Source organism: Fragaria vesca, linkage group LG1, assembly GCF_000184155.1.
Source record: "Fragaria vesca subsp. vesca linkage group LG1, FraVesHawaii_1.0, whole genome shotgun sequence".
NCBI classification, from domain to species: domain Eukaryota; kingdom Viridiplantae; phylum Streptophyta; class Magnoliopsida; order Rosales; family Rosaceae; genus Fragaria; species Fragaria vesca.
Window position 1 is genome coordinate 15,828,803 of NC_020491.1, and position 22,385 is coordinate 15,851,187.

The window sequence follows — 22,385 nt, forward strand, 5'->3', positions numbered from 1 at the left end:
AGAGAGAGAGAGAGGTGGGGTGTTAAAATGGAATTTCCAGTTGAAAAATATGTCCAGTCAGCAACTTAACCACTGATTTGGACGGCGACTTAACGGATGGACCTAATTGTGTGACATTGGATAGTTAATGGAGTAATCGATTGAAATTGAAAGTTAATGGAGTAAACTGTCGAGCGCATGAAAGCTAATGGAGTGACCAATAATTTCTCCATTAAAATTTAATCCATTCCAATTAAATGATAAGTTACAAGAAGGATCCCAAAACATACTCGAGGTGAAAGTGACCAACATTTTACTAAAAGTCAGGTCAACAGACTTGACATTTTGGCTAGATGATGGTTGCTTCTCTATCCTGATCTGGTCCCGTATCATATGAACCAGGATGATTTGTTGAAAAGTTCAAAACCGTGTTTTGTTGAATTACCACTATTGCCTAGTCTGGCCTGCATTGCTTGTATTGTTTGCCAAGACTCCAATCATTGTTGAACAAGCCTTGAAGGTTATACTAAAGAAAGCTACCCTCCTCCTATTCGTTCATCAACTCCATTTTTCACTTTGATTGTTCAACGAATGCGACATTCTAGATGTTCAGACCTCACTATCCATGGAGCTCCTAAACCAGTTAGCATCAGAGTCAAGTTAGTGATAGCGGCACGGCCGGCCTCGCCTTCAAGGACTTTCAAAGGGATGTGGGGTGGCCGGCTGTGAAGGACGATAAATGTTGGTAAATGTTTTAGCTCCGGCTCGTACGACAAATGCTTACGTTAGTTCTAGAGGGGGTTGCTACTTTGGGGCTCTGACCACAAATAAGGATGCAGGCCGTATAATTTACCAATAATTCTTAAGTTGATACATTTCTAAGAGGGCACTAAAATGCATCTCTTCCTACAATGCAGTACTGCCCTAGTTGAATTGATGTATTATTTCAAAGAGGGGCATTTAAATTCCCCTACTTAACAGAAAGGCATATTCCTCTAAATGGTCTCCATCCACTCGTCTCCCTGAATAAAATTCTGCACTGAATATGTATTAACATGCTCGGTTGGAATTTTGCTGCTCCATGTCACTCTCTGGGTGAGATCTGAACCTGTTCCGGTATTCCCGTACTCCCCGTAGAAAAGTGTCTTTAAAGCAAAATCACCACTCCAAGGCATCCAACCCTGCCGGGTAATCAGAGCTTCCATACTGCAGTTTAAGAAAACCGTCCTTGAATACTCCTTCCACGGCCTCCCCAAGTAGTTTTTGTGCACTTGGGGCTTGCTGTAATACAACTTCATGTACTCTTCAGTTCCGTTGATCAAGCAATTTTGGAACACGAAACCTGTTGACTGTGCAGGGTCTGTCCTACCATGGGCTGTGACGGCATTGTTTTCACCCTTCTCGGGTTTGAGTTGTCGGGGAGCAACAAGGATGTTGCAGTCCTGGAAAATGGCAGCTGAGTTTCCGAAGATGAAATCCACATTGCCTTGAATTTTGCACGATTTATAGAGCTGACGGTTTCCATGTGCGTATAAAGTGTCCTGATTTCCTAAGAATTCACAGTTCTCAATTACAGATAGATCACTGTCTGATCGGAAAGCCACTGCCTGGTGGGCGTCAGGGCCTGCTGTGTTCGAAATTGTAAGACCACTGGCCATGAACCCATCACCAAGAACCCCTGCATAATATACAATTAACCATCATCAATGCCAAATGAAATTTGTCAGCTTAAACAGATTTCAGTAACTTGTTTCCATATTAAAATGACACTGATCAGTTTAGTGCAATGGCGAAATCAATTCCCGGACATAACAGATTATTGCGTGCATTAGCAAGCAATTCAGATAATATGGCAAAACTCAAAGATTCAACAGATTATTCACCGCAATGACACGAAGACCATGTAATCATCTATCCTACCTTATCAAAGAGATGTGACTACATAGAATTCTGCTGATAACATTTCACAAATAAGTAGATAAGTGAAATCATGTAATCTTAGTTACGTTTAAGATATTACTAATCATGTCATCTCCAGAAAAATGAGTCCCCATTATCCATCCATGTGAGGAACACAAAAAGCTAGCCGTAGTTGGGCAACAAGCTATATCACCTAAACTAAGAACCTACCCACCCCACCCATGCCGATAACACCTACACTTCATCCGACCCATCTTCCACTATTGAGTGAGCTAGTGTGCTCCAGCATGTACTGCATTTCCTACCCCTAGCGTCAAAAACAAAAATAAAAACGCACTCCGCAACATGATAAAATATCGTAACCGATAATTAATTTCTCTACTGAAATTTTTTTTGAATAGATTTATCTACTGAAAATTAAAAAAGAAAAACGCATGCAATTTGAGAAATAAATCCGACCAAGAAAAAAAAAGAGAAACAAATCCTACAACATCAACCATGCACGTGACAGGCACGCGCCGGCATGCAGTGCAAATATGAATGAGACGTGACGAAATGGAAACAGTGACCTACCGACGGTGGCGGAATTGTAAGTGGTGACTCCGGGCTGGCCCACATTCAACGACCCGGTAATTACCGTCTTGCCCATCCCGTCGCCGAGGAACACCAGGTTCCGCTTCGCTAAGCCCACCCTCACCGTCTCTTCGTACACCCCAGTCTTTATCTGAATCACAAACCTCTTCCCTGCTCCCAAATTCTCCGGCACCTTATCCACCGCCTCCTGCACCGTCCGGCACTCACACCCCTCCTCCTTACACACCGTCACGTCCGCCTTCAGACCCTTCGGCACTCCTCCTCCTCCGCCGCCGGAAAAGTCGCCCGACCCGCCGGTCCGCTCCCAGAACCCGTCGCGCTCCGTCCTGGGCGGGGCCCACAGGGAGGTGTCGTTGCCGAAGTTGTCGTAGGAGAACATCATGCTGAGGGCGTTGCTGGACCGTCCGATCAGCCCGTCGAGAAACGACATCGTCTGGTTCACCATCTGGGTGTCGTTGGCGTACTTGAGCGCCGACCAGCAGTCGTACTGGTACAGCAGCGCGGCGCTGAACGCGGCACGTGCGCTCTTAATCCGCGCACGTGACATCTCCTCGGTGGCGCGAGAAACGCGGTACTCGGAATTCTTAAGCACGTCGAGGCAGTTGTTCGCGGCGGTGGTGCGGTTCTGGTTTCCTTTCGAAGCTCCGAGAATGTCGGTGACCATTTTCTGGGCCGTGTGGAGCCCATCGGAGGAGACACGGACGGCGAGAGCGATGGTCTCGACGGGGGTGGGGTTTGGAGGGAGGTCAGGGAGCTGGGAGAGGGAGGATTGACACGTGTCGGGGAAGCGGGTGGCTTTGCAGGCGAGTTGGATCTGGGTTGCGGCTGATTTGGTGGCGGAGGGCTTAGGGTGGTGGTGGCGGGCGGCGGAGGAGAGGGAGAGGAAGAGGGTGAGGGTGAGGAGGGAGACGAAGCCGAGGGAGGCCATGGAGATGAGGATGAATTTGGAGGTTTTGGAGAGGGAGGAACATCGCTTCGAGAGTGAGGGGAAGCTGGATTTTATGGGTTTTCTATGATGGGTGGTCATAGAAGGGATTCAGTTAATGCGCCAATAGAGAAACGCTTTCGAATTGGAAGGTAGCAATTTGGGTCATTATTTTTGAGGACCAATTTGGATTTTTTTGGCTGAATGAGTGGAATTTGAATTGGTGTAATTTAGGGGTCACGAGGGGAGGGACTGAGTCACGGGGCTGGGTGAGTGGAATTTGCTTTCGGCTGTTCTTGTGTCTGTCACGGATTCACAGAGTCACAGTAGAAATGGAGGGAATAGTGATGAAAGCTACGGGCATTGGCTGCGGGAAGGGAGGCAAAATCAAACAGTTGGGTTTGTTTTCTCTGGTTTGGAATTTGTCGCGAGATTGGATCTGGGTTGGTTACTGTTTAAGGAGAGAAGGGAAAACGATGATGGTGCAGCAAATTCCATGGGGAAGGAGCATTGACTGGGAGAAGGATTGACTTGCACAATAGGGAAAAATAAGCGTCAATGGAAAACTTATCAGGTGATTTAAAAGCATATTCGCCAAAAACGAGTCAATTACTTTGGTTTTTATAATAGTTTCATATCAAGTTATGAACGATGAAAATTCTTCTACGCAGCACCAAGGTCCTATATAAGCATACTGTTCAATTCAATTCAAACATAATGTTCGACACATAAATGAGCCTCAAGAAATTCTATATAAACCACTTCCCGAAATACAAGAAAACAACAATCTTTATTATTCACTACCTCTTTCGTCTTTTCTCTCTCTTTCTCTACTTCGTTAGAGCTGTTATTTGAGAAGTTCTCTATTCTTTATTTCACTAAAGAAAGATCTAAGCAGTTTTAGGATTCAAATATGTGAGTGTACGCTTACAAGGATTAACAGTTGTTGTACCTTGGAGGGTAGGACGTCATAAACTTGCTACACCAAGACATTGTCTTCAAGATGCGAAATCTACTCTTAATGACAGTTATTACACTCCTTAACCTTAAACTCTTTGAATGATGTGTCCTCTGAAAGCCTACAAATCAAAAAGATAAAGTCTTATAACCCTTGTTATTTTAATTATTATAACTACATGTGATGATTGTTAATCCTTATCAATATATTCATATTTGTGTGATTTTGTAGGGAACGAAACCTGGTGGTGATATTAACATCCATCGACCAAATTTTCCAATAGTCCGTACATGTAATGATGGAAATAGAATTGAAGGTTGGGTGTCCGAACATTATATACAAAAGTGTTTATGCTAAAATTTTGTAAAATATTAAATAACTCAAAATTTTGTGTGTTTTTTTTGTTAAACATAATCATCTTTAATGAAGCAAAATTTTATTATATAAATCTAAACTCGATCGTACAAGACTGTACAAGTGAATAAAGTAGCAATTCGTTCATTTATTACTCATATGTTTTTGTTTGCTAAATTCATTAACTGTCCTATTTACTAATTAAAAGAAATCAATTTTCTTGTCCAATTTGATTTTTTTTTTTTGTAGATAAAGATATTTATTCTATCGAAGGTAGAGATTACATCATGAATCGATCAACTGCCTTGCGTACATAGGGCAAATAAAATCAATTGATTCATGTAGGGGAGTATTCTCCTTACACAACTCTTGTTCACTTGATAATCAAAGTGAGGCTATACTCATTTAGATAATAGATTATAGGCTAGATAAGCTTGCAGACATGGAAATAAAGGAAATGCAAAAATAGTATAGAAAATAGACTCACAACGTATGCATGAGGCACAATAATACGTGCCTAGTTTCCTACAGAGCAGAAGAGAGTCTACAAAGAAGAGTCTGAACCTCAGGCCCAAAAGGGAGGCCCAATCTCAGTCAGTCCATCATGTTGCACGACATGCTACTCAAAATCATGGACTCACTGACCCAAGTACAAGGAGTAAGGATGCCTTTGATTGTATTTTTGTTTCTTCTGTGTGAGGCTCAACGAAAGCAAGTTGAATTAATCACAGTCATCATCTTTAAGCCAAAAAAAATTTGATCTTTGTCTCCAATTAGTCTTTTGGAGAGCAAGCCATCGACTTTGACGGTCATATAAACATCTCTGCTCTTCATACTGGTGGGAAGAATATGGTAGTGGTTTCCTAACGGTTATGCTTTAAAAACATTAGAGCTAAGATAAATGATTAGAATCTCAACGCAATGAGATAATAATTCTCAAATTGTTGCTTCTTCCCAAGCTCTCGACTCAAAGCAACCACATTTGTATTACAGTATGTCGGTCTAAATGTCAATCTGATTACAATCTTCAATGTTCTAGCCTAACCCAGCTGCAAAAATAGGTCTACTGGCCATAATACCACGCCATGAGAAAGAAGATTGATCACTTCAGTTTGCTTTCAATTATTGGATGAAAATTTAATAGTGGTTGGGCATGAATCTCCTTGTTAGTTAGTGACCTAATGAACTTCACTGGTGACATAGTTAATTAATTATCATATAAGTAATGGTGAAAATTTAAAATTCATTCGACAAAAGACATCATAAATTTAGATAGAAAAATTATAATCGAATGAGCTTCCACTTTGAGACCTAGAACGATTTAATTATAGTTCCTCTTATGTATGTTTGTAACAAGCTAAGATTTGAACCAAGAAACTTTAATTGCCGGAAGAGTCCCTCCTAATGTATTAGGGTACACTGTAAGCATTTCCAAAATAAACACAACTATAAAAAAGAAAAACACAAGTGGGACCTGTGGAAAAATCAATAGTGCAGAAACCCCAATTTAGTCGAAAGAGAGAATTTGACTGTAGAAGCAAGATAGTAGTTTCAGCAGACACAAAAAAAAAGAGAATCTTGTTTCGCTTCCTCGTTCAGAGGACACACTCTGTCCTTTCCTTTGACGCGCAGACTAGTTCGCTCAGTTCCAACATGCCCAACGCCGTCTAGGGTTTCTCAGATTCCATGTAAGTTCGCTTTAAAATCTCTACTTTAGGGCTTTGCACTCTCACTGCTTCTGTTTCTTTAATTGGATCTAATGGGGTTAGGGTTTTGTCTCCGCTAACTGTATTAGCGAGATTCATACTTTGCATTGAAAGATATGTTCTTTGAAGTGGGTTTATCGAATCCGTAGTGAAATTTTGAGATTTGGTGCCCTAGTGTGACTCTGCTTATTTTGGTTTTTGTGTGTGTGGTTCTTGGTAAAATATGATATTTTTTTTTTGTTGTTGAATAAATTATGATGTTTTTATACTTCTTGGAATTTTGATGATTATGATTGAATGGGGTTTGAACCACTGCGGCGGTTAAATTCTGTTGATTGTATTGGTTATACTAGTTTAAACTTACTGCCCCGATGAGCGGTATCAACTAGTTGGATCTTACTTGTATGGTGTGTTTTATGTTCTTAGACAATAGTTGAGGATAAAAACTTGAACTAGAAAAGACGAGGTCTTTGTATGGTATCTTTGTTTGGGGTCGACGGAAGGATCTCACTGGAAGCTGTAGAGAAAAGTGGAGGATATTTTGGACGGGTGGACAGCCCAAAAAGGAGCGGATAGGAGTGAGGGGAGGATGGGTTTTTATTTTATTTTTTGGGAAGCTTTTGGTAAATGTCTATCGTCGTTTATGATATTGATTTTTGTTCTGAATTTTTTCTCTGCTCTTCTCTCATTCTTTGACTTTCGCTTTCTTCGGTAGCCTAGGTGCCTTGATAGATAAGCCATAGTGTGTATTGTAGATCTATGTTACTCTATCGGGGTACATTTACCTGGGTGCTGATATCTAGTATAATTTTCTGCAGTACTTTCATGAGGTCACTGCATGGAGGAATTGCCAATTTCATTCAATGTAACTGATTACAATAGCATCTTTCCACAGGTGCTACATTGGATATAGTAGTACAAATTGTTGGATAAATCTTTAGACTGGAGGTTGCTCTGAAAGCTTTTGAGGATAGAAATACTTAATAATCCAATGACTCGGAAGAGAATGCTTCAGCCTTCATTTTTGATGCCCTTTATGCTCAGTTTTTGGTCACTCTTACGGTGATTTGATGGACGAGCCTAAAACCATAAAGTTCTTAAAGGTTGCAGCATTCATCTTTTGAATAAGTGGATAGAAATAGTTGTTCATCGAACAAGTTTCTTTTTTATCTGGTTTATCAAACTGTCTGGAGCACAGAAAGATATTAATTAGCTGTCCAGAGGATTCAAAAGATTTGCAAGGGCAAGAGTGTGAGTGTAGAAGTCGAGCAGGTGTCTGGTTGTTGAATTTGGTTCTTTTTTGGAGACAAATGATAATATCATTCCCTGGTGGTTAGCATTCACAGCTAATTGTGTAGCTGTTTTCGGTATATAGATATTTCAACTGGGATCTGAAGTTGCTAAGGAAGACTGGGATTGTTTGGAAATTCATTAAGATTCTGACAACATATGTGAAGGATTCTCTTCCAAGTGTGTTTTATTAAAGTGTAAAAATTATTAAGGTCAATGTTTGGCAGATAAATTTATTTTAATACAAGGAATTCTCTTCACTGTACTTGAGAGCATATTTCTTCAATACTTGTGAATGTGGGAGTTTTTAGGCAAATTCATGGCCATTGGGCTTCTGAATAGCTCTTGTTTCAAGCATTTTGTATGTTTTCTTTTATACTGAAATGCCATCTTCCCAACTTTGGATGTTAATAATGATTGAATGGCCATCTTTTTGTTGGGTGTTTATTCTATTAATAGATCACACCTGATGTTTACCTTCTTAACCCACTTGAGACGTATCAAGTGATTAAGTTGGCTTTGTTACTCCAAATGGGCACCTTATGAAATTAAGTGGATTATCTTAACGTGTGGCATATTTACTTGTGTAAAGGGAATTGATGTGTTCTGCTAGCATCCCAAATGCAACAGATTGGAATGGAAAAGCGCAGTCCAATTATAGTTGATAATTAACTCTGATCCCATGACAGTTGTGTGAGGTTCATGTCGAAACTTAATTTTACTGACCCTCTTTTAAATTATGGACATAATTTTTGAAATTGTAGACACACCTGAAGGACTTATTGGTAATGGTAGTTCCTGGTTTAAGTTTTGGAAAGGTCAGAGGGGATTAGTTAAAGGGGTCCATGGGTAGTAAGCCCCCCACCCATATCCTTTTCTTCGTTAATATATTTATATGTTTATATGTTCATATTTGATATATGAATATGTGTGTATTATCTGTCTTCTGCATCCTTATTCTTGTTGGATCTTGAATCTAATTGTCTAATTGAGATTTCATTTCTGATGTCTATTTGAATCTTGTCCGCCTCCTCATACATTGACTTTTGTTTTATAAAATGTTGTTTCTTTTTTGAAAAAGAAAAATTATGATGTTACTGAATTGAATCGAAAGAAACTGATCATCTATCTAGTTAATCCTCAATAATGTCAAATCAATGAAATCACTTTTCTTATTCTTGTTCCTTAACAATATGCATTTCACCATATTTCTGCACTTTAGCGGAAAAAGGCTTATTCGGTGAAGTCTTTGAGAGAGATTAACTAAGCAAAGAAGCAAATAGTGATTGTCGTATGTTGTTTCATACAAAGTATCTGGTATGGGTACAGTCATTTTGGCGTATCCATGCATCATAAATTGTATGTCATTGAGATTGACCTTGTTTTTCCTGTATTTTTTTTTTTTTCTAGTCTCCTGATTTTACTGAGTGACAGTAAGTTAAACCGCTGCTGCTCTCAGCTGCAAAGAAATGAGTAGAAGCAGCAGGAAACGCTCCTCTAAATGGGATTTATCTGAAGAGCCTCAGTTTGAAGATGCAAATATACCAGATGATGGTTGGATGGGAAAAGCAGGTAGGCCATTTCATCATAAAGAATCTGGACGTGAGTGGCACTCTCCAGAGCCTGGTGGTAGTAATGCTCCAAAATGGTCTGGGTTAGAGACGAATGATATGCAGAGATCTAAGCGTAGTTTAGGATTGCCAACCAGGGAACATTTGCCTGGAAGCAGAAGCTCACATAGGAATGAAAGTATCAGTAAGGGCGGTAGCAGATACACAGAAGACTCCATGGTATGGGAAGAAGATGGAAATTGCAGCACAAGGATGTCTCCTGGTCTTGAAGAGTGGAGACAACATCGTAGTCGGTCCCCCAAAAGTGGTTGGAGCAGGTCACTGAGGTTAGATTTCCACTCATATAATTTCTGAGTCACAGTTACAGACATGCGTATGTAATTTAGATAGCAATGATTCTTGTTTTCGAAACTGTACTATGTCCTGATGTCAATGACATACATAATCTTTTCTCCTCTTTGCACAACAAGGAACTATGTGCTCTTCTCATGCGTCATTTTTGTTTATCTATGACAGTGTTTGAATAACTCTTGGCCAGTACTTCTTTATGTATTATTGGTTTTGTTGCTGGATATCCCCTTCAGTTGTTCATTGATTTGAATCTCATGTTTTTTGGGGTTATAAGTTTGAGTCATCTGGCTGGATAGTTTATGTCCTCCTAGTTGGACCCCATTGGCACTTGTTTGTATCTTATTTTATTAGATGTTTATGTGCAGGGGTAGGAGTAGAAGTAGAAGCTGGACCAGGAGTAGAAGCCAGAGCTGGAGTAGGAGTCCAGATCGTGGCTATAGGCGAGAATCAGTTTTCCTTGACAGAAGTAGAAGCAGATCAGGAGTTTCAGCTCAAGTGTGCAAGGATTTTGCTGCTGGAAGATGCAGGAGAGGAAGTGACTGTCAGTTACTACATGAGGGCAATTCCAGTTATGATGATAGCTGGGAAGGTAGGCACAGGAAAGGCAGCGGTCCAAAATATCCTACAGCCCCTATTGCAGGGGATAATCCATTAAAGAGTGGAAGGTCTTCGTATGGTAATGATTATGTGAATGGGAAGTCGAGGAGGGAGGCATCTAGCAAGTTTGATAATCTCCGAGTTTCTGATGGGTTCAGTAAAGATAATGCAAATGAGATTATTAGAGAAAGGGACAATGACAGGGAAAGGGACAGTGATAGAAGGAGAAGAGATGCTTCTACCGAGCGAGGTGCTGAGCGTGAACCCCGCAGGAGTGGTGATATTCCTTGCAGATTTTTTGCCGCGGGAAATTGTCGGAACAAAAACTATTGTCGGTTTTCCCATGATATTCAGTCACATGTAAGCTCTGAAAGAAGGTTACGGGATGACAGGTGGGGATTGAGCCACAATTTAAATGATACAGACCAGGCATGGAATGGTCCAAAATGGAATGGCACTCCATCGGATTCTGCAAAGTTGAGCCCTTCAAATAATACCGGAAGGCCACGGGATGGCAGATGGGCCCTGGGACAACATAGAAATGATGCAGACCATGCATGGGATGGACAAAAATGGAGTGATACTGCAGCTCTGCCAGAGTCAGCAAAGTTGGCTGCAGATAATAACGGAAATATTGGCGTTCCGGAGCGAAGGTCAAATGCTTGGTCTATGAATGATAATAGATGGGGGCATGGTCATAACAACGAGAAAGAAATGCGTGGTGACCCAAGTGTTAATCATGAACCAGCCAAGAAGAATGATAAGGAAGCACAACTGTGGAAGGAGGATAAAGTAGGTGCCAAGTCAAAAGATTCTGAAAAATGGCTTGGTGATATGTCTCCGGATTGGAATTATACATTGCAACCCTCCAATATTGGGAAAGAAGAGCATAGCCACATTACACGAGGTTCTGAAATTTCAAGACTTAATGATACTTCTTTAAATGCTTGCAAACAAGACATGTCTCCGGATTGGAATTATACATTGCAAACGTCGAACAATATCAGCAGAGAAGAGCGTGGTCACCTTGCACGGGGTTCAGAATCTTCAAGACTTAATGATACTTCTCAAAAAGCTACCAACCAAGATATAATGCGAGAGGCTTCAGGCCAGGTACATGGTGGTGCTTCAGTTATGCAACCAATGATAGCTGAAAGATCTAATTATCTACACAGCCAGGACATAAGGGAAGGTGGTTCCATTGGATTGCCACAGGATGGCAAGAATGCAATTGATAGAACTGCTAGTTCTCGCGGTGACCTCAATGTTTCTGCAAATATCATGTCACACCAAAGCTTTGACCATAGTGTGCAGAGTTCAACTGCTTATCCCTTTCCTGGCTTGAACACAATTGGGCAAAGTCAAGCACTTGTCCCTTCTCACACCCAAGGAGGACTTGTAAATCCACATGATACACTATCAGCACAGAGGAATTCTGTCATCAAGTTAGATATAGGGGATTCAAAGCCATCACTAGTTACTGGCCTTCCTCCAGTGAGTAATGTGGTAGGTGGTAAAGATCTTACACAACTGACCAGTCTTTCAGCCTCTCTGGCTCATTTATTGGAAAATGGACACCATCTTCCACACCTTTATGCTGCTTTAAATTCTCATGATGCATTGAATGCTCCTCCCTTTTCCAAATCTGAAGGATCTTCTGACCAGTTTTCAGATATTCGGCCAGATCCAGCCATGTTGTCTCAGAAGCCATACGATCCTACATCTAATAGCATGGAACTTAAGAAGCATGAACACAGTAACAACTCTGCTTGCCTTGTGCTAAATAGCACAGGTACGACAAGTGTTGATGGAAAGTTTGAGAAGCCTTCGAATGATAACCATCAGATTTGTAATTCAGAAGAATCTAGGCGTAAGAGCCACCAGCCTGATGGAATTAATAAACTTGGCATTGAGGTGAGGAAGAAAGCAGAAGAAGAGAGCGACTCCCCAGAAAATGGTCCCTTGGAGGTCACAGATAAAGATGAGGCTGATGAGGGCAAGAAACCCAAGGAAGCGAAGGGGATTCGTGCATTTAAATTTGCTCTTGCGGAGTTCGTTAAAGATCTTTTGAAACCCTCATGGAAAGACGGTCAAGTCAGCAAAGATGCCTACAAAACCATAGTGAAGAAGGTGGTTGACAAAGTGACTGGTACCATACCGGGGGCTAATATTCCACAGACACAAGAAAAGATTGACAGTTATTTGTCCTTTTCAAAACCGAAGCTGACAAAACTTGTACTGGTGAGTCACTTTTAGACTGGAGCATCTACTGATTAAATTATTAATTTCGCTGTTCTTTTTTCTATGATTTATCCTTTCACTATAAATATAATGTGCGTAATTAGTTTTATTGCTCTCAGTGATAGATGCCCGTTCCTTTTTTGTTTTGTCTTGTTCCATCATCAGCATTATTGTTACGATTATTTGTATACATTATTCATATTTTATCATCTGCATGATTTGTTTGGTATGCAGAGTGCTCCTATAGCGAATAAATGTAAAATTTGCATCGTCATAATTTTGAAGGATGATAAGAATAAGAAAAGATCTGTGTATAAAGCGAATAATCCACTTTGGAGTCACTCACTTTTTTGTTTTTTCAATCTATCCTTCCCTCCATACTTCCCACCAAATTTAGAATGGTGAGAACTTGGAACAAAGGCAAACCCATACGAAGGAAACAAACGAGACCAACAATGGATAACAACATCAACCCAAAATAGTCTGTAGGAACAAACCACACAGGAAGTGATCCCTCAACCACCCCAAGAGAAAAAATGACTGGAATCATTAGACTATAGAGTATGATGGACGAATGACAGGCAGGACGATGAGGACATACTGCCCCACTCATTGTTGTAAGGTTGGTAGCGCTGTCCCGGGCAGCTATCCTGCACCAAATCTTATCAAGGATACTAGTCTTCTTTTTTTCTTTTTTTGGGGTTTTTTTGGGGGGGGGGGGGGGGGGGGGAGGAGGGGTTGTGCATTCAAAGATTGACAGTTTCTGCAAAGGTATGGCAAGGGAGAATCTATTTTCAAGGGTAGCCTCTGTGTGAGGAATCTATCATCTGAAAGGTGGTTCATTCTAGGGATGTACTCTCCTACGGGCTCATATTGGGTATATTCTGCCCAAACAGGAGAAGGTGAGACCAAGTGATGCATAGATGCATATACTCATTACTGCACCATGTTTGCTTTCAGTAGTATTTGTAATTTACATGTAATGCCTTTCCATTACATGATGTGGAGTTAAATCAGCTGGGCTCTGTGGTATATAGTTGGTGAGAAAAATGTGGAAAGATTTTTGTCTGTTGTATTTAATGTTTCGGTTTGGCATTAAAGTTGATCAGTCCGACAAATATCAAACAAGGGTTATAGAGTTAATCCAGTGACTCTTTCCTTGGGTGGGAAGAGAAGAGAAGAATTGAAAGCTAAAGTGTGGGAAGCTAAAGCATGGTACAAGGATGTTGATAGAATGGAATCTGAAGGGGACTGCAATGGATTAGAGCATAGTCAGCTTACCTACTTACTTTCTTTTTGTGGGATTCCAAAGGAAGCGAATCAATAGTTTTGACAAGCTTATGGGGATCCACTGTAGGTTGGCTGAAGCGTAGGAGAAATCATTATTTAGCAGCACGGGAGCATTTGATTTTTAAGAACGCCTTATGTCTGCTTCTGTCACACCTATTCTTTGTTTAATAAGAAAGGATTGTGCATATAATGTATTTCTGATTTTGCGTGCTGTGCTGAAGGTAGATAAATGTTGGTTGGCAGAGTTTCTGATTCTCTATTTATTCTCTAGAGAGAGAGAGAGCTTACATTTTCCTCTTTGTGGAATCGCAAGAGAAGTGAGTCAAAAGAATTGAGAAGCTTACGAGGAATGTGTTGGAGGGACGGAGAAAAAGAGTAATTAGTAAGACAGGCTAAAGCTTTGTAGAGTTGTGTTTTGCGTTTTCATGTCATATGGTTGGAGCTAGTAGAACAGAGGTCAGCGCTGTAGGCTGCAGTTTATCTTGAATTTAGGGGGAATTGTGTCTCAACTTGTTAGCTTTGTATATATATACTTCTGGCTATGGAGGTTCCTTTTTTTTTGGGATGGGTTCCATGGTGTATGGTTACTAAGTAGCTATGGCTTTAGTGCAATTGGATTCCATGTGATTTTGAAATACTAAAGCCCTTAATGAGAGGAAATCGATTTGGCCTTAATACTAACCATTGGAACTCCAATACAGTGTCTGACAATCTTTTTTTACAAACCACTGGGAATTAAAACATGTACTTTTCTCTTTTCGTTTTCTATTCTATATTTTTCGTTTTTCTGTTTTGGCAAATACAGAGAGAATTAGGATTGAGGGAGAAGTACTGGATTTGGGGATTCCTTAGTGTGTTTTATCTTAAGATGTTTTTGTTGCCCATATGTCAGATTCCTTCCTTTTTACCAGAGAAACAAAAATTATTGGTCTGTATTGTTTCCTCAGTTGAAATGGAATATGGTTTGGAAGTAATTAGAATCCTCTAAATTGATTCAAAAGAGAAAAAGAAACTAGAATCCTTTCCAACTTTTACTAGCATCTGCATCTGTTGCCTTAAACGAGATAGCAAAGCTTCTTCAAGCTTATCAGCCGACCCTGTATGATTTGGAAGTCTGGGACTCTGGGTTATGAAGTCTGGTGAAGAGTTTCATCGGAGGCCTTGTGAGGCCAAGGTGAACGTTTATCGTTTATAATTTATAGATATTCAAACTTCAGCCAATTAGCATGTAGTTTTTCAGAGACAGGCACTGTACCGCACACACACGTTTATACACACATACATTTTTGTCTTTAAAGCATCAATGTGAAGATTTTGGTCTGGTTCAACTATTTTATAGCCTGCATATTATCTGCTATGAGAAAGTATGATGGAATCATAAATTTTTTTTTAGGAACTTTAACTTGCCTTATGGCAAACAAATACGTAAATGACATGATTTATCTTGTCCTTTCTTTAAGTGATCTATTGCAGCCAGAAAGTTTTGCGTCTGATTCTAATATCTTGATCGTCATCACTCTCTGTTGCGTTTCTTTTATACTTTAATAATACCTTGTTTATTATTATTTAGTGCATCTGTTACTATGGTTGGTAGTCTTTGTGGGTGCTTCCAGAGGAATGCAAATAATGTATTATTATATTTAAACATGTCAAACAGTTGCATCTCTTTATTAACTTTTTACTATTTTAACTGTATTGGTATCTACATTTCTTGCAGGCATATGTGGAAAAAATGCAGAAAGGCTAAAAGTGGAGGAAATGGTGTTGATTTGTTTTCTTGTGTCGTACAATATTGCTGGCTGACATGATATTCCCGGTCTCGCAGCCTCTGGACATATTAGTTTAACGTACTGTTAATGTATACTAGTTGGCTCGAGGATAGTAAAACTCAAGACTGAATAATAGAGAGTGCTAGCATTTGATTTCTTTCTTTGTTGAAATGTTTGTACCTTCTTTTGTTTCTTAGTTTGTTTTCATCCTATGCAAAATCAGGAATTGTTGGTGTCTGCTGCAACCCTGCTTTTCACCTTCACCTTAGTTCTTGTAATGAAGCTTTTTCCCATAGGGTTGATTCATGTACATGTTCATAACTTTATAGAAGACCTTTTGGTTGATTGAAGTTGGTGATTTACTGATTTTGCAATTTTAGGATCACTTTGATACTTATGACTGAAACTCAGACACATTTGGAAACGCTGTTTTAACAGTATATTTTTGGGAAAAACCAGATTATGAGCATGCAGAAAGTGATATTTGCAAATCTTTAAGAAATGGAATTGTTTGGCAGTTGAAGTCTAAACTACCTCAAGTGAAGCGAGTGACTTCACTCACTAAACTATTTTTTTTGTTTTTGTTTTTTGTTTTCTTTTTCAAGCAAACAACAACATGAAAGTTAATTCTTTCCCAGCGCGGCCTCGTTGACTGGCTTAGCTGATGGTTCTTAGGGTTTGGATTTGGAGTACCTGTGATCACAACTGGCTCCTAATCCTTAAAGATAAGAGTTCTTGCGAATCAGTTCGCTATCATTGGAAAATTGACAGAGCAAGACAAAGGTTTTGGAATCTCTACCTCTGTATAAGAACTATGATTCAAGAAAGGAAGACAACCAAGTACCAAGTTAGAGCAAAAGATTATGTTGATATACATAAAACCTAAAATCTACAATACATTTCTCTCTGATGTATAGAATCCGACTCCTTTGGCTGAATTACTAAACTTTTGTGCAAAATCCAAATTTTTTATATAACATCTACTTCACGTTTAAAAAATTTAAGTTCTATATATATAATTTATCATCGATAAAATATCTTTACTTAGAATGAATATCTTAAGTTAACAAAATTTTATCGATTAGGATGAATATCTTGAGTTAACAAAATTTTATCGATAACAAGAAAAATATGGGTCGATCTTCCATCATTTCACTGATTTTATTGCTTAATTTTCACTAAATTTTGTTCCATTTGAGTTGGCTCTAGCTCTAGACGTAAAGTTGGAGCAAAACGAAAACGAAAACGAAAACGAAAAAGGAACAAAGATGGGGTCAAAACGTACATGTACGGATCTCACGTGCAAACAAGAGTAGGGGAATGGGGCCACTTGAATGCTTTAGGGCACCATAAACCGTAGCGCACGTGTAAGGTTATAGGCTTGTAATCCTGTTGATCCTGGTGGGTGTTGACACAACTGCTATATAGCACAGTAGCACAAGGTTATGGGATACTCTGACTGCGATCACCAGGACCAGTACTGCAGCTACTTAGGGTTTTAGGGTCGTTAGTCTCTTAATCTTAACATAACATGAGGTAAGAACTAGCAAGAAGAACGCTTTTGGGTTGTCTATGCTAAAGATCTCTCTCGAGTTCGATTGGTGTACTGGATGCTAAGATTGATCGATTGAGTTAGAGCTTGAAATCTAGCTAGTTAGAGTGGATACTTTTTCATGATACTCAATCCAAAGCTATCTTCAAATGGTTTTGACAAATTTGTGATCGACGGAACACACTTGGACAACTAAGTTTAAGTCGATCGAGATCGAGCTTGAGCTTGAAATCTAGAGAACTAGCTAAGGATGTGAAAACTGAAAAGCTTGTGATCAAAGAGAGGCTTGGACAGCTAAGGGCTAAGGCTGTGAGTTTATTTAAAAGACTCGATCGATCACTAGTATGCCTTTTTTTTGAAGAACAATGAAAATTTATCAATAATTGAAAAGAAAATTCCCTCAGAAATTGGCATTTGGCATTGTATGTGTATCATTCACCGTGGCTAGTGAAATTTCTTTTATTTCAAATAGGTAATTTGGTACGATGATCATTTGTTCTTGTGGTTTGGGCCACCTCTTGGTAAGTACGTGAGAGCTGCTGCATTTAAACTGTAGATGATGAGTTGTTGTGATAAAAAAAAAAAGTGATGTGAAATCCACACACCATTTTTCTTTTTTTGGTCAACACATTCACAAAAAAATAAAGTTTAAATAATTAAAAGACAACATTTAAGTTATCAAAAATGAAAAAAGAGTGTGTGGATTTCACATCCCTAAAAAAATGGTACAAATATTGAAAATCTATTTGAACAAAGATTGAAAGATTAAAATTTGATAATCTAGATTATGAGTGAAAATGACAGTTTTAGAATAAAATGACCAGAAAGGTCAATTCCAGCACGAAAGACCCTTCATGACTAGGGATCTTATAAACCCTACGAAAGTTCAATATACTGACTTGATGAGATAGTTCACAAAAGTCGACTTGAAACTATTAATTGGCCATTTCCTTGGAGCAAAATTATAACATTTAAGAGATTAGTTTTTTATTTTTTTATTTTAATTTTTTGGATGGAAAGCCAAAAGAGGCAATTTCATTTAACTCAAGCTAGAACGACACAAATACATATATACTTGCCCCCGTCATATCTTCGACAGGTTAAGGACTTGGCATGCTAGCACTAATCATTATTGTACATTTAGGGATCACTTATTTCTAAACAGAAAAGAACAAGGTGAACCTAATCAAGCTATGAAAACCAAGCATACACTATTAGAATTCAGCACCTAGGCGACGGAACATATTCATCTCCTAGGACCCAGTTTATCGCTTCAAATTCTAACCGACAGAATACCCGTCGCCTAAGATCTGTCAACTAGGAAGCGTGAAGCAAGTGTTTAGGCGACGAAATGTTTGGCTCTGTCGACTAAGACAATTCCTAGCCAACGAACGTTTTCTAGCCTAAACAGACGGGTACGTTTGTAGCCTTCACTCTTAGGCGACGATCACTTATTCGTCGTTTGAGATCTTAGGAGACAGATCATCTTATTGTCTTAGGTGACAGAAAATTTGGGCTCGTTGCCTAAGTTGCAATCCTAAGCGACGGAACACTATCCTGTTCGTCGACTAATACAACAACCTAGAAGACGGCTTTTATCTCTTTCGTCGCCTATGACCACAACCTAGATGACGGAGCTTTACCGTGTTTGTGTTCACTGATAACAACCCATGATCCATCTTTGTACTCATCCGGATGCTCGGGTCAGTATTTAACTATTTGCACTTAAACAACACGATTGACATACCGTAGCCGTAAATTAGTTTGATAACAGAGATAAGCACGCTCGGGTCAGTTAGAGAAGATGCAAGTCTTGCAGCTATAGCATCAATACCCTTTATCCCAAAAGAATTGCAGTCAGCTCGACGTTTTCAGGAAAAAAGAAAGAAACCCTAACCCTAGGTTAGAGAGAGAACATGCTGTAAACTTTAAGATCCAATTAAGTACTACTCTATTGAAGTGATAATTCATAATCATTATGTTATCATGATACTTAATGGGATCCCATAGCTAATGAAATTTATGCATGATTAGCCTATTAATTATTTGCATTTCGTGGATACGCTAATTGATTAATTAATAGATTAAATTCATTTTACATTCCTGAGGTTTTGAGTTGACCTCATTTCAGCCGCCGATCTCCTAATTTTGAAAATTTACCCCTTAAAGTTTCTAATTTTCATCAGTCTAGCTTATTTGCTAAGATTTAGTCCAATTTGAAGGTTAAATGTTAACATGAAATCTTAGAAATTGGGTCATAAAGTGTGATTTTTGTTTGTTAACCGACTATTCTAACCCTAAAAGTGAGCTATAAAGTCAAAATTAACGTTCAATTTTGACAGATTCTTCAGGGGATAAATTTTCAAAATTGGGAGATTGGGGTCTAAAATGAGGTCAACTCAAAATCTTATGAGGGTAAAATGAGTTTAATCCTTAATTAATTACAATGTCAAAAGGGTAAAGCTTCATATGCGTGCATGTATGTTATGTATAAGTAATATGCTCGATCGATCAAGTCCTGACTTAGACTTAAGAAGAAGAAGAAGAAGATGATGATGATTAAAAGGAAGGTGCAGTTTGGTTGGGTACTTCTTCAGAGCTCCCAAAAACTCAGTAGTACCGTGATACTGATACATGCAATTCCAAAGAATTACATACAGCTTTTAAATTAATTTCTTTTCTGAGACCTGAAAACAGACCCAACAAAGGAACACATCACTTTTGAGACCTTTTCCCGAAAATGGAAACTTGAAATTCCTCACTCTAAGCCAGTCACTATGAATTCTGCAGACTAGTGCAGACTCCCAAGCAAGAAGCTTTGAATTTCATGACCACTCACCCAACCCTTTTCTTGAATCCATAGAAAAAAGCAGCTATCCCTTTTCTCTTTTGTATGGCATTTCATAAGGAACCCAATTCAATGGAAAATAAATGCAGTCTTTTTCTTGTCAGATCTCATATCCAATAGAGATATCCCTATCCTTAAAATGTTCTTCTTCCCTAATCATTTTTCTGCTGCGCAACTCTACTATTGAGAGATTGGACCATCTTATGTGAATCGATGGCTAGCTATAGCTCACTCTAGGGTTGTCTTGTTTTCTTGACAATACTGCTTTGTTTGAATCGAACTGGTTGAACAAATAAGGAATCACCATTCGCACTTTACAAAAAGAGAAGAATATACATAGATCGATGGCATGCCATTTATCGATCACCACTTTCTTTGATCGAGTTGGATTCCTAGCTTGACTAGCATAGTTAGGTTTCCTACGTACAGAGCTACCTAGCTAAAGTCCTGACTTCCTTGCACAGAACATAACGGTGTAGAGATCATCATTATTTTCATTAAGCAAGAAATTTGGGTCTGTTGTGTTCTTTCCATTGTTCTTGACATGCGTCTCAGAGACTCAGAGTACGTATACAGATTTTTTTACATATACTTTTTCTAATATAAATCGATATGTACGTATATGTATATGTATATAATACACATTTCTTGTTTCCAACAAGATGTTGTATATGTTAACGTTGTATATGTATATGCATTAATTGTAGAGTAAAAATTTCGTGACATTAACATATTGAGTGTACGTATATAGTATATGTAACACGATCAATCATTTAACCTAATCCCTTTGAACACCAAACCATTGTTTTTTTTTTTGAAGTAGAACACCAAACCATCTAACCTGTCCGGTAATGTTTAATATATTCTTATAGACATGAAAACGTAATTTTCCCAATATCAAGTGTCCGTAATTTTCATTTCCGAAAATGAAAATATAGACTTAAAAACGTTACCGAACGGCATCTTAATATTCTTCTTTCTTTTGAAAAATTAAATTCTTTACAGAAATGAGATTACCTGTGTGATTCGTTCCTCATGTGAATAATAACATACAATAATTAGTACCCAGCCAACGAGTGGATCAGGACGATGACAAATGACTAATTACCTTTAACTCTTCTCTAGTCTTAACAACTTTCGTATACTTTAAAAAGAAGAGGCTCTGTAACGGACTCCCTAGCTGAAGCCCTAGCCCTCGGTAATGGCCTCATTGATCCAAAAAGAAGAGGCCGGCTTTAAAAAGGTGGAGGTTGAAGGCGACTCCAAGCTCGTGATTGATGTCATTAATGGCGTCTCTACACCCCGTGGAGATTGCTCAAGCTTTGTCAAGATATTAAATCCCTTCGAAGCTCGTTTGAGTTCATTAGCTTCAAACACGTTTTCAGGGAGGCGAATTTTGTGGCTAACTCCATTGCAAACTTTGGTCATAGGTTAGATAATTTGTGTGTTTGGGAGGAATGTGTTCCTCCGGATGCAGTCTTAGCTTTAACCTTTGACTCTGTAATTAAATTATGGGTGCACTAGAGACACCTCTATTTAGTGTCTATTTCTTTTCCAATCAAAAAAAAAAAACTTTCGTATACTTTACGAATCAATTAGTGTGTGCTTACAACATATAGCTGACTTTTTCTCTACTCGATCTTTTACAATTTTCGTAGACTTCACGAATCACTTAATGGAATATATGGAGAGAAAAAGTTAGATAGTTTTGTTAATGGGGTGAATTTTGCCGATTCTGCTACGTACCATCTAGTTCATGATCAAAGTGTCTAAGTCTCTGATTACTTCATGCAAAATGTATGCGTGTGTATATATCCATACATAGAGATATGATGATTGATAAACATGTTGGAATATATGCATATGTGGATAGGTGGGTATACAGGTTGTTGGTTTTACTCTCACAAATTTAGTGTAAATGTATGCAAATTGAAATGTTACATCATGGGTTTCTGGGAACAGAGCTGAAACCCTAAAATGATTGCGTTTTGCACGCGCAAGTGAAGAGAAGCAAGAATTATAACATAGAAGCAATAGATAGTGACCCTCTGTGAAAGTATTGCATTTCAAAACAAAAGAAATGACATAAGACACTTGTCCCACCGTCTGATCTAGTACATTAGAGAGGGTGATGCAATCCAAACATATGCATATATTGTGTTTATATTGTTTCTGATATTAGATGCATCTTTATCATTGCTATATGCAATTAGTTGGGATATATATATATATATATAGGCCTTCTCGACTGCAGACGTCCGTACCGAAGGTTTCGGTGCGGATTTCCATTTTTGCACCACTTCCCGATCGAATTTCCTCAAACTTCCTTCTAGACATATCTAGATCATCTTGTGTAAATCATCTCTGCAAAATTTCAGCCAATTTGGTGATCGTTAAGGCCCTCAAAATTAGAAAAAACAAATGGAGATGATGAACCGGA

At 38.9% G+C, this 22,385-nt stretch overlaps 2 protein-coding genes across 2 annotated transcripts; one reads left to right on the forward strand and one right to left on the reverse strand.

Moving 5' to 3' along the window:
• Window positions 1–782: 782 nt before the first annotated feature.
• LOC101315277 (probable pectinesterase/pectinesterase inhibitor 51-like) lies at window positions 783–3,543 on the reverse strand. Its single transcript, XM_004288292.1, has 2 exons — window positions 2,473–3,543; window positions 783–1,657 (listed from the first exon to the last, which is right to left on the reverse strand). The coding sequence occupies exons 1-2, from the start codon at window positions 3,518–3,520 to the stop codon at window positions 975–977; spliced, it is 1,731 nt and encodes a 576-aa protein (XP_004288340.1). The 5' UTR covers window positions 3,521–3,543; the 3' UTR covers window positions 783–974.
• Window positions 3,544–6,332: 2,789 nt separating this feature from the next.
• Window positions 6,333–16,013, forward strand: LOC101312965. Its single transcript, XM_004288284.1, has 4 exons — window positions 6,333–6,418; window positions 9,137–9,623; window positions 10,014–12,486; window positions 15,494–16,013. The coding sequence occupies exons 2-4, from the start codon at window positions 9,196–9,198 to the stop codon at window positions 15,521–15,523; spliced, it is 2,931 nt and encodes a 976-aa protein (XP_004288332.1). The 5' UTR covers window positions 6,333–6,418; window positions 9,137–9,195; the 3' UTR covers window positions 15,524–16,013.
• The last annotated feature ends 6,372 nt before the right edge of the window (window positions 16,014–22,385 follow it).